We start from the raw sequence: 16887 nt of genomic DNA, 5'->3' as shown, positions 1-16887 counted from the left end.
GCTTGTATCTGAGCCAGCTGGTTTTCCTATATATATATACACATATATACATATATATATATGTATATATGTGTATATATATATATATATATGTATATATATATATTTATATATATCTTCCGGTAATTTCTAAATAACATAAAGCCATTATCTCTGGCCATGTTTTGCCCTTCCTCCTCCCTTTTTTTTTTTTTTTAGACGGAAGGAGAAATTGAATCAGAAGTTAATTGTTTTTAGGTTTTAATAACAATTAAAAGAGGCTTGTGAAATATGTCATAGGAGCCAAATTTTCTCCCAGCCCTGGCATTTGTCCATTTTTCTAAGTTATCTTCATATGTCCTTTCACCCAGCTCTGTGTCATGTTTGATTCTGGCAACTGCTGATCAGTACTGTCCCTGCACACCCCTCTCCTTCCCTGCTCTTCAACTCTGCTAATGCCAGATAGAGTACTGTTTATTGTCCAGAGAGAGAGGGCTCTTTGGCCCTTGTTCAGAAGTAAATTGTCAGCTCCACAACATGGTTCTGGGAAGGCCAGCTCTTTTTTAGCTGTAGAATAAAGTAATTGGATTTGTCCCATGATGCTTCTTTCTATAACTTAATTTTCAACCTTTTTGAGGCTTAGGACCCTTCCCCCCCACCCCCACCTTAGGACCCTTCTTTTTTTTTTTTTTTTTTAAATATTTATTTATTTTATTTTTGGCTGTGTTGGGTCTTCTGTGCGAGTTGGGTTTCTGTGCGAGGGCTTTCTCTAGTTGCGGCGAGTGGGGGCCACTCTTCATCACGGTGCGTGGGCCTCTCAATATCGCGGCCTCTCTTGTTGCGGAGCACAAGCTTCAGACGCACAGGCTCAGTAGCTGTGGCTCACGGGCCTAGTTGCTCCGCGGCATGTGGGATCTTCCCAGACCAGGGCTCGAACCCGTGTCCCCCGCATTGGCAGGCAAATTCTCAACCACTGTGCCACCAGGGAAGCCCCTTAGGGCCCTTCTTAACTTCAGTATGTGTTCTAACTTCTCTCATGATAATTAGTTGTACTTTTAGTGCCCATCCGTAAGTAAAATATACTGTTAAGAAAAGCTGTCATGAATTCACTTGTACTTTTAACCGAGTTGGTACTTTGATCACAACTTGAATCTACATATACTTGAAAAATAATAATATACTTAATTTGGGAGCTGTCTTATTTGCTTGATATTCAGCTACTCCTTATAATAATTTGTGGGTTCCCCAGAGCTGCAGTCTACTGGTCAGGAACTTCTGATCTCATTGTTCTTTATAATCCCCTTTTCACTTTCCATATGGTCTTATCTCTCTTTCCTTGCCTCTCCCTTCATCTGTAGAGTTTCACGTCAAAGGAATATGATACGTTAAAGAAAACAGTAATATGCTTTCTCTTCTGGGAAAATAAAAACCAAGTACCGACTTTTAATGGATCAGCTTCCAGTATCCCTGATATTGATTTGTGTCTAAATGCTCAGCATCCAGTTCCACCAAGATATAAAAACCTTCTTAGGCTTTCATTTCTGGTCTGTATGGGTCCCAGTAGTACACTTGAAAGCCAAAGTGTTGTCTTAACTTTGGTTACAGTGCCAGTTTGAAGATTATCTCATTAAATTGAAGATAATCCAAAGGAAGAATTCAGAAAACACCCCAAATCAAGCTCTCAAGAGGTTCATTTATTTTGTGGAGTTGGTTAAGCAGCTAATTAACTGCTCTATCCAGCCAGTGCCCTTTGGCTTATTGTTCCTTTGATGCATTGGAAACTAAGCCACGTGAAGTTTCTGTCTTCTCTTGTAGGAAGCAGTGAAGTGTAGTGGAAAGAGCAAGGGCTTTAGAGTCAGATGGGTCTTCCTTGAGTCTTGTCTCAACCACTTACTAGTTGTGTGACCTTGGGCATTTGCCTCTCTGGTCCTTAGTTTCCTTATCTGTAAAACAGATCTAATGAGACTTAATGGGAAACTCGAAAGATTAAATGGGGTAACATATTAATAACCTTTGTATTAGGACTTAGTAGATATTTAATAAATGGTGTTTATTACCATTACTTTAACAGACCATAAAGAAAACACTAGACTTTTTTCTTTTTAATCAAATGACCGAGCTTAGGATTGCATTGTCTAATAATCTTCATCATTGTTAATTTTTCAGTCTCTAAAAGAAAGGACTGCCTAGTCTTTTTCTTGTGTTGTTTTTCTTTCACATATCCATGATTTTTCCACACCAAGGACCTAAGCAGATTTAAAGATAACCATTTGTTGAATGAACTTGATGGATGGGAGAATTCTTCTTCCTTCAAGATCCCCCGAAGCCAAAGTTTCTCTATCTTTCAATCTAGAAAAAGACATTTATATACATATCCATTCCAAATCCCTTTAGAAGATCTAAACTTGGCTTCAATTTCAGTTCTGCAGAGTTCAGAGACCACATTATTTCAAGAGAAATCTTCCTTCTTACTGAACTGTTAGTAAATGCTCATAAATATTTTTATTGAGGTACTCCAGAAACGCAGTATATTAATGTGCCACCCAAATTAGTAAGCAACCAGATGACTAATTTCTCTGGGACCTTCACCTAAGTGTAGGAATTTAGTTTGCGGGATGGCTGTCTTTTGGGCTGGTGTCTGTTTCTGCTTTAGTGACTCTCTTAGGTGTAGTCTTTTTGTTTTCTCCAGGGACAATGGTGACAGATCCAGGCACCGAGCTCCACGAAATGCCCGGATGTCTGCACCTTCACTTGGACGCTTTGTCCCAAGGTAAGAACTGGATAGTCAACTTTTATGAGAGACTTTTCTGAGGGAGGCTTTATGAGAGCCTGGGATTTTTAAACCTACTTTCTGGTCTGGATTGTCCATATCTGGAATTATTTCCTAGTGAGCCTACAGTCCAGCCCTGCCACCTAAAGACTTGACAGGAAATGATTAGCCTCAATGAAAAGACATAGACAAATGGCATTGGGAGCATCCTGTTCAGAAATAGAAGCCCCAGGAAACTTTAGAAGAAAGATTGGAAGAAGATACAAATGTGTGAAAAGAATTTTACTCTGCTCTAGGTTTCTGTGGATTCCTAGGCTTAGTGGATCCCTTATCTTTGATTGTTGAGGGTTGGTAGATGGTATATCTCCTTTGTTTTAAGGCAGTCTATAGTAGGCTTTTAACATGTGATTCCTTCATGTAGGCGTTTTTTAAAATTAATTTTTATTGGAGTGTAGTTGCTTTACAATGTTGTATTAGTTTCTGCTGTACAGCAAAATGAATCAGCTATGCATATACATATATCCCCTCTTTTTTGGATTTCCTTCCCATCTTATAGGCGTTTCTTGCTGCCTGAGTACTTGCCTTATGCTGGGATTTTTCATGAACGTGGACAGCCTGGCTTGGCTACTCACTCTTCTGTTAACAGGGTCCTGGCAGGTAAGGAGTTGTTTCTTTGGATTTTGAAAATTTAAAGGGGGAGGGAGCTGGGTAAAGCTTTCTCCTCCTTTACCTATGTTGATGTGATGGCATCTTGGCATCTGGCTGAAAACTCTTTTTTAAGGTCTTGTACTTGGTTCCTTACTTCAGGGCAGGAAACTACAGATTGAGGAAAGCTGCTTCTTTTGCCCATTCCCACTTCCTTCAGACATCTCTTTTTTAATTAATTAATTAATTTATTTATCTATTTTTGGCTGCGTTGGGTCTTTGTTGCTGCACACGGGCTTTTCTCCAGTTGCAGCGAGCAGGGGCTACTCTTTGTTGCGGTGCGTGGGCTTCTCATTGCGGTGGCTTCTCTTTGTTGCGGAACACGGGCTCTAGACGCGCGGACTTCAGTAATTGTGGCATGTGGGCTCAGTAGTTGTGGTGTGCGGGCTTAGTTGCTGCACGGCATGTGGGATCTTCCCGGGCCAGGGGTCGAACCCGTGTCCCCTCCATTGGCAGGCGGATTCTTATCCACTTCGCCACCAGGGAGGTCCCCAGACATCTTTTTTTAACTTTATTTAAACCATTTGTTTCTTAATCCAGCAAATAGACTTTTTAAATTGAATGATAAAGGTGCCTTGCTCATGTTTTATTGTTGAGGTACCCATGAGCCAGATCCTGTGATTTAATTAGGAGCTGAAAGCACACCTCTCCAACCCTTTGCTGCTGCCAGCACATGGAGTTTCCAGGCCCTGTGCAATCTTCAGAGGAAGGAGGAGGAGAGGGACCCATGGAGCTAGCTTAGAAATTTCCACAGAATAGAAAATGGACTGGACAAGCCCAGCCGAGGCAGTTTTATGGTGGCTGAATAACTTAGTGACCAATGTTTTGGGGCTAATATGCGTGATGTGACTGGGCTGAGACCCAGTGTGTGCTGCTGCTTCTGGGCAGTCTCTAGAGAAGGAAACAAAGCAGAATCTATTTTTTTTCTGACAAAGGTTTTTCTCTTTTCCCCCCTCCCCCCCACCTCCACTGCCAACTTGTAAATTTATGTATGTGAAGGCATTAAAAACTAAAAATCAAGCCACATTTTGGTGTATTATTTTTTTAATAAATTATTTAATTTTTTTGGCTGCGCTGGGTCTTCATTGCTGTGCGCAGGCTTTCTCTAGTTGCAGCGAGCAGGGGCTACTCTTCGTTGCGGTGCACGGGCTTCAGTAGTTGTGGCACATGGGCTCAGTAGTTGTGGCATGCAGGCTCAGTAGTTGTGGCACACGGGCTTAGTTGCTCCACAGCATGTGGGATCTTCAGGGATTGAACCTGTGTCCCCTGCATTGGCAGGCAGATTCTTAACCACTGTGCCACCAGGGAAGTCTCTTGGTGTATCTTTAATAAGCATCTTTATTTAAAAAATTCAAATGACATTACGTTTTGGAAAATCTGGTCCACGTGATGGTTAAAGGTAGAGAGCGATCTGTGTGAGACAGTAGCGCTGTCGGGCTGGGGGAATATGATTTCTGACCAAGCTGTTGTGGCAGCTGGTAGGCCATGGGACTTGGCTTCCTTTAAGTAGCAGTATCCTTGACCCAGTGTCAAGGCCTAGAAACCCCAGAAGCCTCAATGGTTTCTCTCTACTGGACACCAGGGCTTCATAGACCCAGGCTTGGTTGGGGAGTAGACTGCACCATGGTGACTGTACCTTGGCCCTAGTCGGTAAACAGACCCCATGGCTCTGTGCCTTTCTTTGCTTGGCGCTTCTGTGTGGCTTGGCTAATGGCACGTGGAAGCTCCTCACTGGCAGTTAATCACTTGCTGCCAGACAGTACTACAGAGTTCTTCTCCACCCTTCTTTGTTCCAGACATCTGCCTCTACCACCCAACACAGCAGCTCCCTGCTCCTCTACTGCTGGGAAGTCTCTATTTCCTTTGCATTTAGTTTTTTTGGAACAGCTGTATGTTGTTTTTCTCTCCTTTGATCTAATAACTCTTTACCTCCATTTCTTCTTCCCTACTTTATGCCCAGAGGTCTGACCCCAAATAGCCCAATTTCACTTACGGATACCTTTGAATATAGGGGTTATGTTCCAGCAGGCAGTTTACAAACATGAAATCTGCTGAGAAAAGTTCTCTAACAAAAGATGCAGAGTGCCTTGAGAGGAAGGAAATCTAGGCTCTCAAGAAGCTCATTCTTGAATTAGATTAGCGGATGGTTTCCATTCACATTTCAACTCATTGCATGTTGCAGAGTATCCATTGTTCTTTTCTTCTTTTTTCATATTTTTTTTTATTGAAGTATACTTGATTTACAATGTTGTGTTAATTTCTGCTGTACAGCAAAGTGACTCAGTTATACACATATATACTTTCTTTTTTATATTATTTTTCATTATGGTTTATCCCAGGATATTGAATATAGTTCCCTGTGCTATACAGTAGGACCTTGTTGTTTATCCATTCTGTATGTAATAGTTTGCATCTACCCCGTTGGTCTTTTCTTAAATGCCCTCATCATTTGTAGACATTTGGATGTCCCTCCAGATTCTGTTGACAGTTTTGTGTTACTTTTTTTCTTCTCTTGAGAAAATTCCAATGATAATAATAACAGCAACAAAAGAAAGCTTAACATTCATTGAGCATTTGCTGTATGCTAGGGAGTGTTTTAAGTGCTCTTCCTAGTCATATTTCATTTCATTCTCACAGTAATCCTGTGAGATGGGTGCTATTATCTAACAGTGGTGGGAACTGAAGCCCAGAAGGCTAACTTGCCCAGAGTGATGCAGCTAGAAGTAGAGGAGCCAGAAGTGAACCAGGCAGTGGGACTTCTGTTTCCTAGTCTGCCTGCCTCCCCACAGCTATTTTTAAGGACAGAGCATCAAAATAGCATTCTTCTTCTAGGTCCTTAATCTGGAAGAGGGAAAGAGGTCCCAGGGAACTTGGCTGATCTTCAGGGGTTTTCTTATTTGTTCTAATTTCTCTATTTTAAGTGGTTTCTAGACATAGCTTTTTGTGACCCAGTAGTGCTTGCTAAGGAAAATCTTATTATATAACAGGCCTTTCCCCGAGCCTTCATGCCCTCCTGGACACAGATGTTTTGCTTTTTATTAAACTTATTGTGATCATGTAATAGATAGAGCTGCTGTAATAATGGCTTTTGAAGTGAAGACAAATTAGTGTTTTAGCAGTAAGCACTCCCAATTTTCCTGGAAAGGCACTTTCTCTTGTATGATTGGAATAAGGTTGTGATGGTCTCAGAACAATTAGATTCAGTAGACGTTTGTTCCGCAGCTGTGTGCCAGGCACTGTTTTAGGCTACCAGAGTGAATAAGACAGACAAGATCCCTGCTCTTCTGTAGCTCAAAGCTTAGGTGGTTGGCTGTACCTCAGTTTTGCTGTTTGGTTCTTAGCTCCAAACATAAGGCAGAACCCTTTGTATGGTGAGTGGCTTTTTGTAGGGGTGGAGCATGGAAATTTGGCAGACCTGGAGGGACAAAGTATATATACACCTGCAGTTTTAGGAGGCATTACCAGTGGCAAATGAGTTTTCAATGGACCCTAGCCAAAGCCATTCAGAATCAACAAAAATGGATTTGCAGAAAATTAAGATCCATTCTGCCCACTTCCTCCCACAAGAGCCTGAAAGCAGTAATATAAAACAGAAGCTGCTACAGAGAAGTGTTTTGATAGTCTGTTAATCTTCATCTCTTCCACCTTATCTTGTTGTCTTGTGCCTCCAGTCACCCATCAACCCACACCAGGCCCCTTCTTCAGCAACACAAATTCTGAACCTGTACTTGAAGAGGTATAACTACATTTAAAGCTACTGCAACTTTACCGGTATATTTTTGGGGAAACACGCAAAAGTCTGGGCGCTCCCCCTGCTGACATTTTAGCAGACAGCTCTAGCTCTGTGTAGTAATAGCAGTCTATAACAGAGAAGGAAATGAAGTTAATGACTGCCTACTATGGGCCAGGTACAGTCCAAAGTGCTTTCCCATACATTATGACAACCCTATGAAGTAGATGGTGTGTTTCCATTCTGTAGGGAAGAAAGCTGAGGTTCAGAGAAGTTCCATTACTTGCCCAATATAATGCAGTGAGAGGCAGACTTGGAACTTTAAACCAGGTCTGCCTGACTCATAATAACTCTGTTCTGCCTTCTGTGCCATGTTTTGCCTGAGTTCAAGTAGGGAGTATCTGCCGAAAGGTTCTTAAGCCTATAATACTTTTCTGCATGCTTGAGACCTCATACAAGTGAAATGAGAAGCCCTGGCATTTGACGTCTTCCTGGTAATTACTGGAAGAAAAACTTCTGAGGGATAGGGACCTGGGTAATGTAGGGTATTAGTTATCTGTTGTGTCTAATCTTTTTGACTTTCATCCTAATGAGCATCTGCTCCCAGCAGATGTGGTCCTGATGGATTTAATTTAGTATTTTGATTAAAATCAATGGGAAGTGTCAGGATTTTTTTGCTTCTAGCTACAGGTCATTGGGGCCTGGTTGAGAGTCATGGGCTTTGTGCCCAGTCATCCTAATTTCTCTTAGGATTTCTTCTTTGAGCCATTAGTTTAGGAGTGTGTTCTTCAATTTTTACAAATTTCCTTCTGTTGTTGCTTTCTTATTTAATTTCACCGTGGTCTAAGAACATACTTTGTATGATTTCAGCTACTGTAAATTTATTGAAACTTGCTTTATGGCTTAGCATATGGTCTGTTCTGGAGAATGTTACCTATGTGCATGGCAAGATTGTATATTCTTTTGTCGCCGTGTGGAGGGTTCTGTAGATGCCAGGGAGATCTACTTGGTTGATAGTGTTATTCAAGTTTTGTATACCCTTGCTGATTTTCTGTCAGGTTGTTCTACCCATCATTAAGAATGGAGTATTGATATTTCTAATATTATTCCTGAATTGTATATTTCTCCCTTCAGTTTTGTCAGTTTTTGCCTCATATATTTTGGGACTTTGTTGTTAGGTACATATATGTTTGTAATTGTTTTGCCTCCCTGATGAATCAACTTTTTCGTTATAAAATGTTCCTCTATCTCATGTAATATTGTCTTTTTTTTTTCAGGTATGGATGATGGTACAATATTATATAAGTTTCAGGTGTACAACATAGTGATTCACAATTTTTAAAGGTTATATTCTCTAGTAATATTGTCTTTAAGTCTAGTTTTTCTTATATCAGTATAGCTATTCCAGCTCTTTTATGGATGTGGATTGTGTAATATATCCTTTCCCATCCTTTTACTTCAGCCTATTTATATATCAGAATGTAAAGTGTGTCTCCTATAGAAAGCATATAGTTTTTTTTATCTAGTCTGAAAATCTCTGCCTTTTGATTAGATTGTTTAGTCCATTCACATTTAACGTTATTGATATAGTTAGATTTTTGCCTGCTATTTTGCTGTTTGTTTTCTGTATTTCTAATGTCTTTTTTTATTACTCTGTTTCTCCTTTACTAACTTCTTTTTTTTTAATTAATTAATTAATTTGTTTGTTTTTATTTTTGGCTGTGTTGGGTCTTCATTGCTGTGCGCGAGCATTCTCTAGTTGCGGCGAGCGGGGGCTACTCTTTGTTGCGGTGCACGGGCTTCTCATTGCAGTGGCTTCTCTTGTTGCGGAGCATGGGCTCTAGGCGCACAGGCTTCAGTAGTTGTGGCACGTGGGCTCAGTAGTTGTGGTTTGCGGGCTCTTGAGCGCAGGCTCAGTAGTTGTGGCACACAGGTTTAGTTGCTCCGTGGCATGTAGGATCTTCCCAGGCCAGGGCTCGAACCTGTGTCCCTTGCATTGGCAGGCAGATTCTTAACCACTGTGCCACCAGGGAAGCCCCTACTGACTTCTTTTGTATTAAGTGGATAGCTTCTAATGTGCTATTTTAATTCCTTTCTTGATTTTAAACTGTACTTTATCAGGATCTACTTCAGACTTAGAGACTTGATTCTGGTAAGATACAGAAACTTTGTTCCATTATAGCTACATTGTCATACCCCTCCTTTGTGCTATTATTGCTATATATATTATGTCTGTATATATTACAAACCCAGTGATACAGTGTTATATTGCTTTATGTAATCTCATATCCCAGGCATCCTTCTCTTTGTTGCCTGTTGTGAGTAAAATAGAGCTACCCCTTTTGCAAGAATTTACTTTTCTTTTTCTTGTTAACTTTATTTTTGGTTGTCTTTTTGCCCCTTTCCTCTTTTTTAAAAACACTGGTCCTCTTTCTTAGATATTCCCCACTTTTCTGGTATCTTCAGGAATTACTCTCAGGAGACCTGTCTAGTCTAGTTTGGCCAACTAGGTGGACATCTGGGTCCTTGGGCTTGCTGACATTTAAGAATTAGTCTAATTTCTCAATTTAATATCATAGTTGTTTAATACAACAGATGGTTTAATTACTGTATACCAGATCTTCATTTGAATTGGCAAATCTAGGAAAGATGAAAAGTAGTGAATACAGTTGAAGGCCATCATGGTATACTTACATGAGTATGAACAGAAATGAATGATAATTCTGGTGTTGGACCCTTTATCTCCTTGGCTGGACCCTTCTCCATGTTCTTTACCTCTCCGGTACCCAGTTGCCAGGCTAATAAAGTAAGTGACACATTCCAACTCAACATCAATTAAGATAGCTGTTTATAAACTCCAGATAAATGGACAATTAGTGGTGGTGGTACTAGCTAGGACCTCTTTAATAATTAACCCAATTACCTTTCATTCTGCTCCAGTGATGAAAGTAAAGGCGATAAGGGGCTGGCTTGGTTGCCTGGGAAACAGAGAAATAAATGCAGCTCCTTCCAGAGAACCCAGCTTTCACAGATGCCTTACACAGCATCCAGGGCCTTTTACTGATTTGGTTTCCACCAGTCAGTGGAGCATCCATGCTCTCTCTATCCCAGCCCTTTGCTGCATCTCCTTATTCCACTAGTGAGAAGTATGGTTGTCGAGAACCTAGGTCCTGATTTCTAAGCTGAATTATCTGTGCTTCTTCAGGCTTTTCTAGAGGAAAATATTGGGCCTTGTCAGTGTACTTTTCTGTTCCTTTTATAATGTGTGACTAAGTTTTCTGTGCCTCCATCTCTCTCTACCCTAGGAAATTTCCTCTTGATCTCTCCCCAGTGATGCTTTACACCTGTGCTCTTTCTGTACTGTCACTTTGAAATGTACATAGAACTTTCTAAACGCTTAGCATTTTCCAGAGCTCTTTGGGTCTTTTTTTTTTAAAAATAAATTTATTTATTTATATTTTATTTTTGGCTGTGTTGGGTCTTTGTTGTGGTGCGGTGGCTTCTCTTGTTGCGGAGCACGGGCTCTAGGTGTGCGCGCTTCAGTAGTCGTGGCGCGTGGGCTCAGTAGTCGTGGCTCACGGGCTCTAGAGAGCAGGCTCAGTAGTTGTGGCACACGGGCTTAGTTGCCCCGTGGCATGTGGTGTCCTCCCAGGCCAGGGCTCAAACCCGTGTCCCCTGCATTGGCAGGCGGATTCTTAACCACTGCGCCACCAGGGAAGTCCTCTTTAGGTCTGTTAAAAGAATTTAATGGTTCTGCCCTTAATGGAGTTTACTGTCTAGCCAGGTTGTAGCCTGAGTTTCTATGTGTTTTTTGTTTTTGATTTTGTTTTGACCCTGCCACTAAAAATTTAATAATTCCCCTGAGAATTTAACTGCCAATCCTAATAGATTAGCGTGTGTGTGTGTGTGTGTAACTCAAACCTGGGCTTGGATCAAGAATTTATGGGTTTTGGTGCAGTTTGAAGTGACTCTGAATGTGCCCCCATTTGTCTTTTGCATGGGTCTGTGAGCCTGAGTGGAGCTTGGGAAGGACAGCTGCCACTTGCAGTGTAGAGTTGGTTTGAGAGGCAGTAGAACAAAATGTTTAAGAGTTTGGGCTCCAGAGCTAGACTATCTAAGTTCACATATTCATGCTCCTACTTCCTAGCGGTGTAATCTTGGTTAATTTATTTTACCTTTTCTTGGGACTCAGTTTCTTCATCTGTAAAATGGGCATAAGAATAGTATTTAGCTCGTAGCATTGTTTTGAGGATTAAATGAGCTAATATATATGAAACACTTAGAATAGGGTTTTTTTTTTTTTTGTACACAGTAAGTGTTCTATAGATTTTAGCTATTATCATTATGATTTTTATGTAAATCTTGGGGACCAGCATGAGTTAGAGCTGTGCTAGTCTCCTCAATGGTTATAACCTTGCTGATCTCTCACTGTTCTTCCGTTTTCCTCAACAATGGTGCACTTCCTGGGTATCAAGCAGGGCTTTCTCCCCTTTGCTATGGTCAGTGAGTTGAAAAAACTGGGAGTTTGTGCTCTAAGGCACCAACAGATGGTAACCTGAAGGTCCCTGTGTTGATAGTTTGACATGCTAATGTGTCCATTGTTGCCTGTAGTCATGTCAACCAAGGGGGTTAGATTAGAGGAGTCACAGAGTTTGCATTTGAGAAACCCTTTTCTGTCTCCCATCAGAACCTGCGCTCATGAAATAAGCATCTACTCTCCAGACTAAGTGCTTGCTCCTGTGTAACCTTGGCAACATGGGACTCTCAAAGTGGACCAATAACATCAGCATCATTTGGGAACTTGTTACAAATGCAAATTATTGATCCCTACCTCAGACCCACTGAAGCAGAAATTCTGGTTGTGGGCCTAGGAATTTGTTTTTAAAGAGTCTTCTAGGTGATCCTGGTGCACTTGAAAAATTGAGAACCACTGCTCTAGATTAACTAGAGGCAGAGGGAAGAAATGGGAAGAGACGACTTGCCACACATTAAGGAGTGTGCCTGCAGGAATCTAAGGTTTGTTGGTCCTAGTGAGCTCCTGGTGTGTAACTCTTCTTGATCTGGAGCTATGAGTAATGGGGGAAAAAAATGAATGAATTTGTTATTACCTACAGAGTGCTCAGCTGGTATATAAGCCATTTTTGCTTGATAAGCTTTTACTGAGCTTTTGTTGTTTATATGGTACAGTGTTAGGTATATGATAGTACCCAGATGAAAAAGACATGATCTCTGCTCTCCATAAGCTTACCGTCTACTGCGTAAGCCCATCGTGCTCAGAAACAGCTATAGGACAGAGTTTATTGTGCTAAATGCTAAGGTAGACGTATACACAGAAAACTGGCTATGAGAGCACAGAACCTGCCAGCATTTCTACAGCAGAAAATATGAGTCTATTAAGCTTTTATGCTGGGACAACAGGTTCTTGTCAGCTCTGCTAGGAGTTTTATTCCTAGGAGAAATTGACCTATAACTTTTCTTGTAACTTCTTAACCAATTTCCTATCTCTTCCCCTTCTTCCTCCTGAAAAAGAAAGGTTAGCATCAACATATCTGGATTGAGACCCCACTGTTTACTTGTACTGTAAGTTCTCTGTACTCTGGGGCTTCCCTAGACCTAGAGTGATCTCAAAGTTTATTGAGTCCTGTGGGTTGTGTACTTCTCAGAAATACTACTCATTTTGAAGGTGCCAGCTGAAGATGCCCTCTAGGGCTATAAGTACCCACTGTAATGCCAGGACCCTTTTACTTTTCTTAGGTTATGATTGGTGTGTGCTTTGACATGTTTTGCAACCCCTCAAAACAACAATATAGAAATCTACAGAGGAGATGTGAGGAAAGAAAAAGCGAAATATGAGGTCAAAGCCCATTTTTTCCAGTGGAGGCAATGGCCAATCTCCACTTTACTTAAGATTAGAGGTCTTATACATACTCTGGAAAGACTTGAAACAGTCTTCTTTGCTGTCCCATCTACTCCCATCATTTTTTACCTAAGTGCTTGATATGAATGTTAACCCTCCACCTCCTTCTTTTTTAAAACTCTGATCTCATATTAGCTTTTCTTCCTCTTTCTCAGACCATGTCCTTGGGCAGTCTCATTTATTCCAAACTGGCTGGAAATGCCGTGGGAGCTGGCAGACAGCACCTCTCACCCTCTCTACCAAAGTAGATCCAACCTGTGGGTGTTAATTTCCTTTCTTTAACACCTGCTGATCCACAAGGCCAGCTCTTCCCCACGGTCCTTGTGGCACTCAGCTAGAAGCCAAGAGTAAGCACAGATATCTTGGTATAAGCCATGAGGTGGAAAGAGGCACCTGCAGGTGGGTGACCAGGGACCTTTCGAAGTGTTGAAACTCTTTGGGGGGTGGGGTGTTTCTTTTGGCCAGGTGTTTAGTGTCACCCCAGAGCCAGAAAGTTATCCTGTAACTACATACGTCAGCCTGTAAAAACACTCTCTCGTATTACAGGGCTACCATGATGAATCCCTGGGTTTATCATAAGCCCAGCCCACTGCAGCTGTGTGCCATGCAGAAGGGGCCCTTGAGCCTACTACCTTGAGCTGTGGGGTTGTATACTTTGAGACTGCTTGGCAAGCAAACTCATGATTTTTACTCTTATGGCTCATGGCTGGTGAAGCACAAGCCAAAAAATATTCTTCCTAGACAGAGAATTTAACTGGTCCAGGCTACAAAGGAACAGAGGGAAAACTGGACAGGAGGTAAAAGATGGAAGTTTCCAGTGGGAACAAGAGTCTTCAGGAAGGTCGGATATACTGTAGGCATGTGAGGAAAATATATCATTCATTTTCATGAATAAATCTGTCTAAAAAGGTGAATTTTCTCTAGAATCTGCCATATTGCCAGTGGCGGCTTTTGGTAGTACTTGCTCATTGTTCCAACAGCAAGATTTCACAACAGAGGCTCTTTATTGTAATTTCCCTGGACTAGTAACACAAATGAAAAGAATTACATGGAAATATCTAGTCACTCCTGCTTATCGGAGTGTTTACCTAGGCAAATAGCTCAGAGACTGTGACAGTTCTATAGCAGCATTTAAAATTTTCCAAAACACTGCCCCTTGTGCTGAATTGGCAAAAGGGTTGTGGACAGAAAGAATGCAGTAACTCAAGCTTAGATTTGACCATGAGCTGATGTTAGATCACATTTGCAAAATGTGGAGACTGTGGTGGAATACAGTGCTTCAAATGTGCTAAAAACAAAACAAAACAAAGACCCAGGAGCACTTACTATATGCCAAGTAGTGCTCTAAGCACTTCTCACATATTACTTCACTTAATCTTCATAATCTTCCAGTGATGTCCTGTTATTACTCATTTTTATAAATGAGGAAACCGAGGCATAAACAGATGAAGTAATTTGCCCAAGACCACAGCTAGCGCTTGACAGAGTAGGAATCAGAACTCAAGCAGTCTAGCTTTAGATTGGGACTTCTCACATAGAACCATCATGGGGTATGGGTGATTCCATGTTGGTAGAAAAAGAGGCTGAAATGTAAACTCTGGCTTTACTTTAAGAAAACAAAAATAATTTGTTCAGCTACAAAACTGCTACTGGGGAGGGGGCTACAAATTCTCATCTACTCTTGTTGCAGCTCCTTTCCTCTAGAAAGAGCCCTGTAGAAGAACTACCTTCCCAAACAATGACTCCTGAAGAGGTAATTACACTGTTGCCACCCCATTGGGAAGAAGGCTGGGTCAGTGATTACATTCCAAAACAAAGCTGTTTGCGTATAATTGCACTGTGCTGTTCTTATCAGTCTGGGGAAGGCAGGCCTCTGGTCTCCATCCACATTTATTTCTGAGATGGAATCCGAATAGCATTCAATTCATAGGCAAGGCCTAGGCATAGGGAAGTCAGCCAGAAGAGCCAAGATGACAGACATCAACTTGCTGTTGGCATTTTCCTTCCACTGAAGTTTTCCAGACCTTTAAGTATCAGCAAATTTGAGGGAGAGACCATTTGAGGAAATGTATTTGGCTAATGAAGGGTTAGAGACCCCTGCTTAGACACTGTGCCCCAAAGCCCTCATTGGTGTTTATACATGAAGAGGAAATGATTAGGTGGCAATGAAATTTCCCTCTTATCAGGAGCTTTTTGCTCTATCAAAAGTTGGCCCTTCCTTCAAATCTTTCCCTAAAACTTCTGGTGTGTGTGTGTGCGTGTGTGTACATATATATTTATATTTATACGTGTTTTGTGTGTATAGCTTCTAGTTGTCCATCAAAAAGCCCCTCTCTGGTTCTGTTGAGATCATAAGGCTGACTTTTGTTAAATATCAGCAATAATCTTTAGATCTGGACTGGAAGAAGAAATAAAACTAATTAATTATTTTGTTTTATGATTCAGAGGACAGAAAACTGCCAGTGACCTCTTAGGCATGCTTGTTGAACTGGAGCAGGGAAAGGGGAAATATCTATGTTATCAGGTTGAGGGTTGCACAGACCCTTCGGAAGTGGTGTAGCCTTGGCCATTTTATCAGTTAGCTTTTGCTGCCTCACAAACCACCCCTAAATTTACTGGCTTTAAAAAAGTGTTTACTGTTCCTTAAAATTCCGTGGTTCCTGTGTACAGTTCATCTGGTCTGAGCCAACTTGGCTGCTCTGTGTCAGTTGATGACTTGGCTGGGTATTGATGGTCTTAGTTGGTGTAATAAGCAGGACAGTGGACTGCTGAAGATCTCCACATACTAATCACTGGAACCTGTGAATATGTTACTTTATTTGGCAAAAAGAACTTTGCACATGTGATTAAGGTTACAGATTTTGAGATGGGGAGATGATACTGAATTATCTGGGTGGGCCCAGTCTAATCACATGAGCCCTTAAAAGTAGAAGAGAAAGGCAGACAGGTCAGTCCAAGAGATGCAGTGATAGAAGATGGGAATTGTTTGGCCCTCAGCTAACAGTCAGCAAGGAAAAAAGAACCTCAGTCCTAAAACTGCAAGGAACTGAATTCTGCCAAAAACAAATGAGCAAGGAAATGGATCCTCCCCTAGAGCCTCCAGAAAATAACATAGTCCTGCCACCACCTTGATGTTAGCCCCATGAGACCCATGTTGGACTTCTGACCTGCAGGAATGAAAGCTAGTAAATTTATGTTAAGCCACTAAGTTTGTGGTAATTCGTAATTATAGCCACAGAAAACTAATAAAGATGGCTTCACCCATATCTGGCAGTTGACAGGCTGGTTGGCCTCAGCTGGATGACTTGTCTCTTTTCTCTTCACCAGTTTCTTCACACAGTGTCTCAGGCTTCCAGAGAGAAACGAGCCGTCAGGCCCCAATACACAAGCACTTTTCGAGTCTCTGCTGTCACTTTTGTTATTGTCCTGTCAGCTAACGTAAGCCACATGGCTAAGCCCAGAGTCAGAGAGGGTGCTGTCTTTAAGGGCATGGATACAGGGGGGCTTAAATCATTAAAGGCCATTACTGTAACATTCCTCCACAATGAAGTAGATTTTTGAGATCTGAGGTAACCTGGTAACTCATTCTGAACAAACTGCTTTTTAAAGTGTCCTTACATATACATGAAAGGAAAGTTTCAGCATACCAAGGGATACAGATGTACAGATTTTGAATTCCAGAGAAGCATCTTGGTCTAAATCATTATTTGGTTTATTCAGAGAGACATGAATTTAGAAATTACATCCAAATGGGAAGCTAGATCCTGGTTTTCTAGACATAGCATT

The 16887-nt window shown here is 41.3% G+C and overlaps 1 protein-coding gene across 14 annotated transcripts in view; it reads left to right on the top strand.

Moving 5' to 3' along the window:
- AMBRA1 (autophagy and beclin 1 regulator 1) overlaps positions 1-16887 on the top strand; it is a 180492-nt gene that overhangs the window by 77888 nt on the left and 85717 nt on the right. For 11 of the 14 annotated variants that reach the window (XM_082410733.1, XM_082410735.1, XM_082410734.1 and 8 more), the window contains 2 exons: positions 2651-2749; positions 3306-3406. In XM_082410733.1, coding sequence (XP_082266859.1) covers positions 2651-2749; positions 3306-3406 — 200 coding nt within the window. The remainder of the gene's footprint in view (positions 1-2650; positions 2750-3305; positions 3407-16887) is intronic. The other 3 variants (XM_082410737.1, XM_082410728.1, XM_082410729.1) reach the window with 1 other exon arrangement.

This window comes from Balaenoptera physalus, assembly GCF_965194825.1.
Source record: "Balaenoptera physalus genome assembly, chromosome: 10".
Classification (NCBI taxonomy): Eukaryota; Metazoa; Chordata; class Mammalia; order Artiodactyla; family Balaenopteridae; genus Balaenoptera; species Balaenoptera physalus.
Note: the sequence above shows the minus strand (reverse complement) of the source record. Positions and strands in the feature narration are given on the sequence as shown.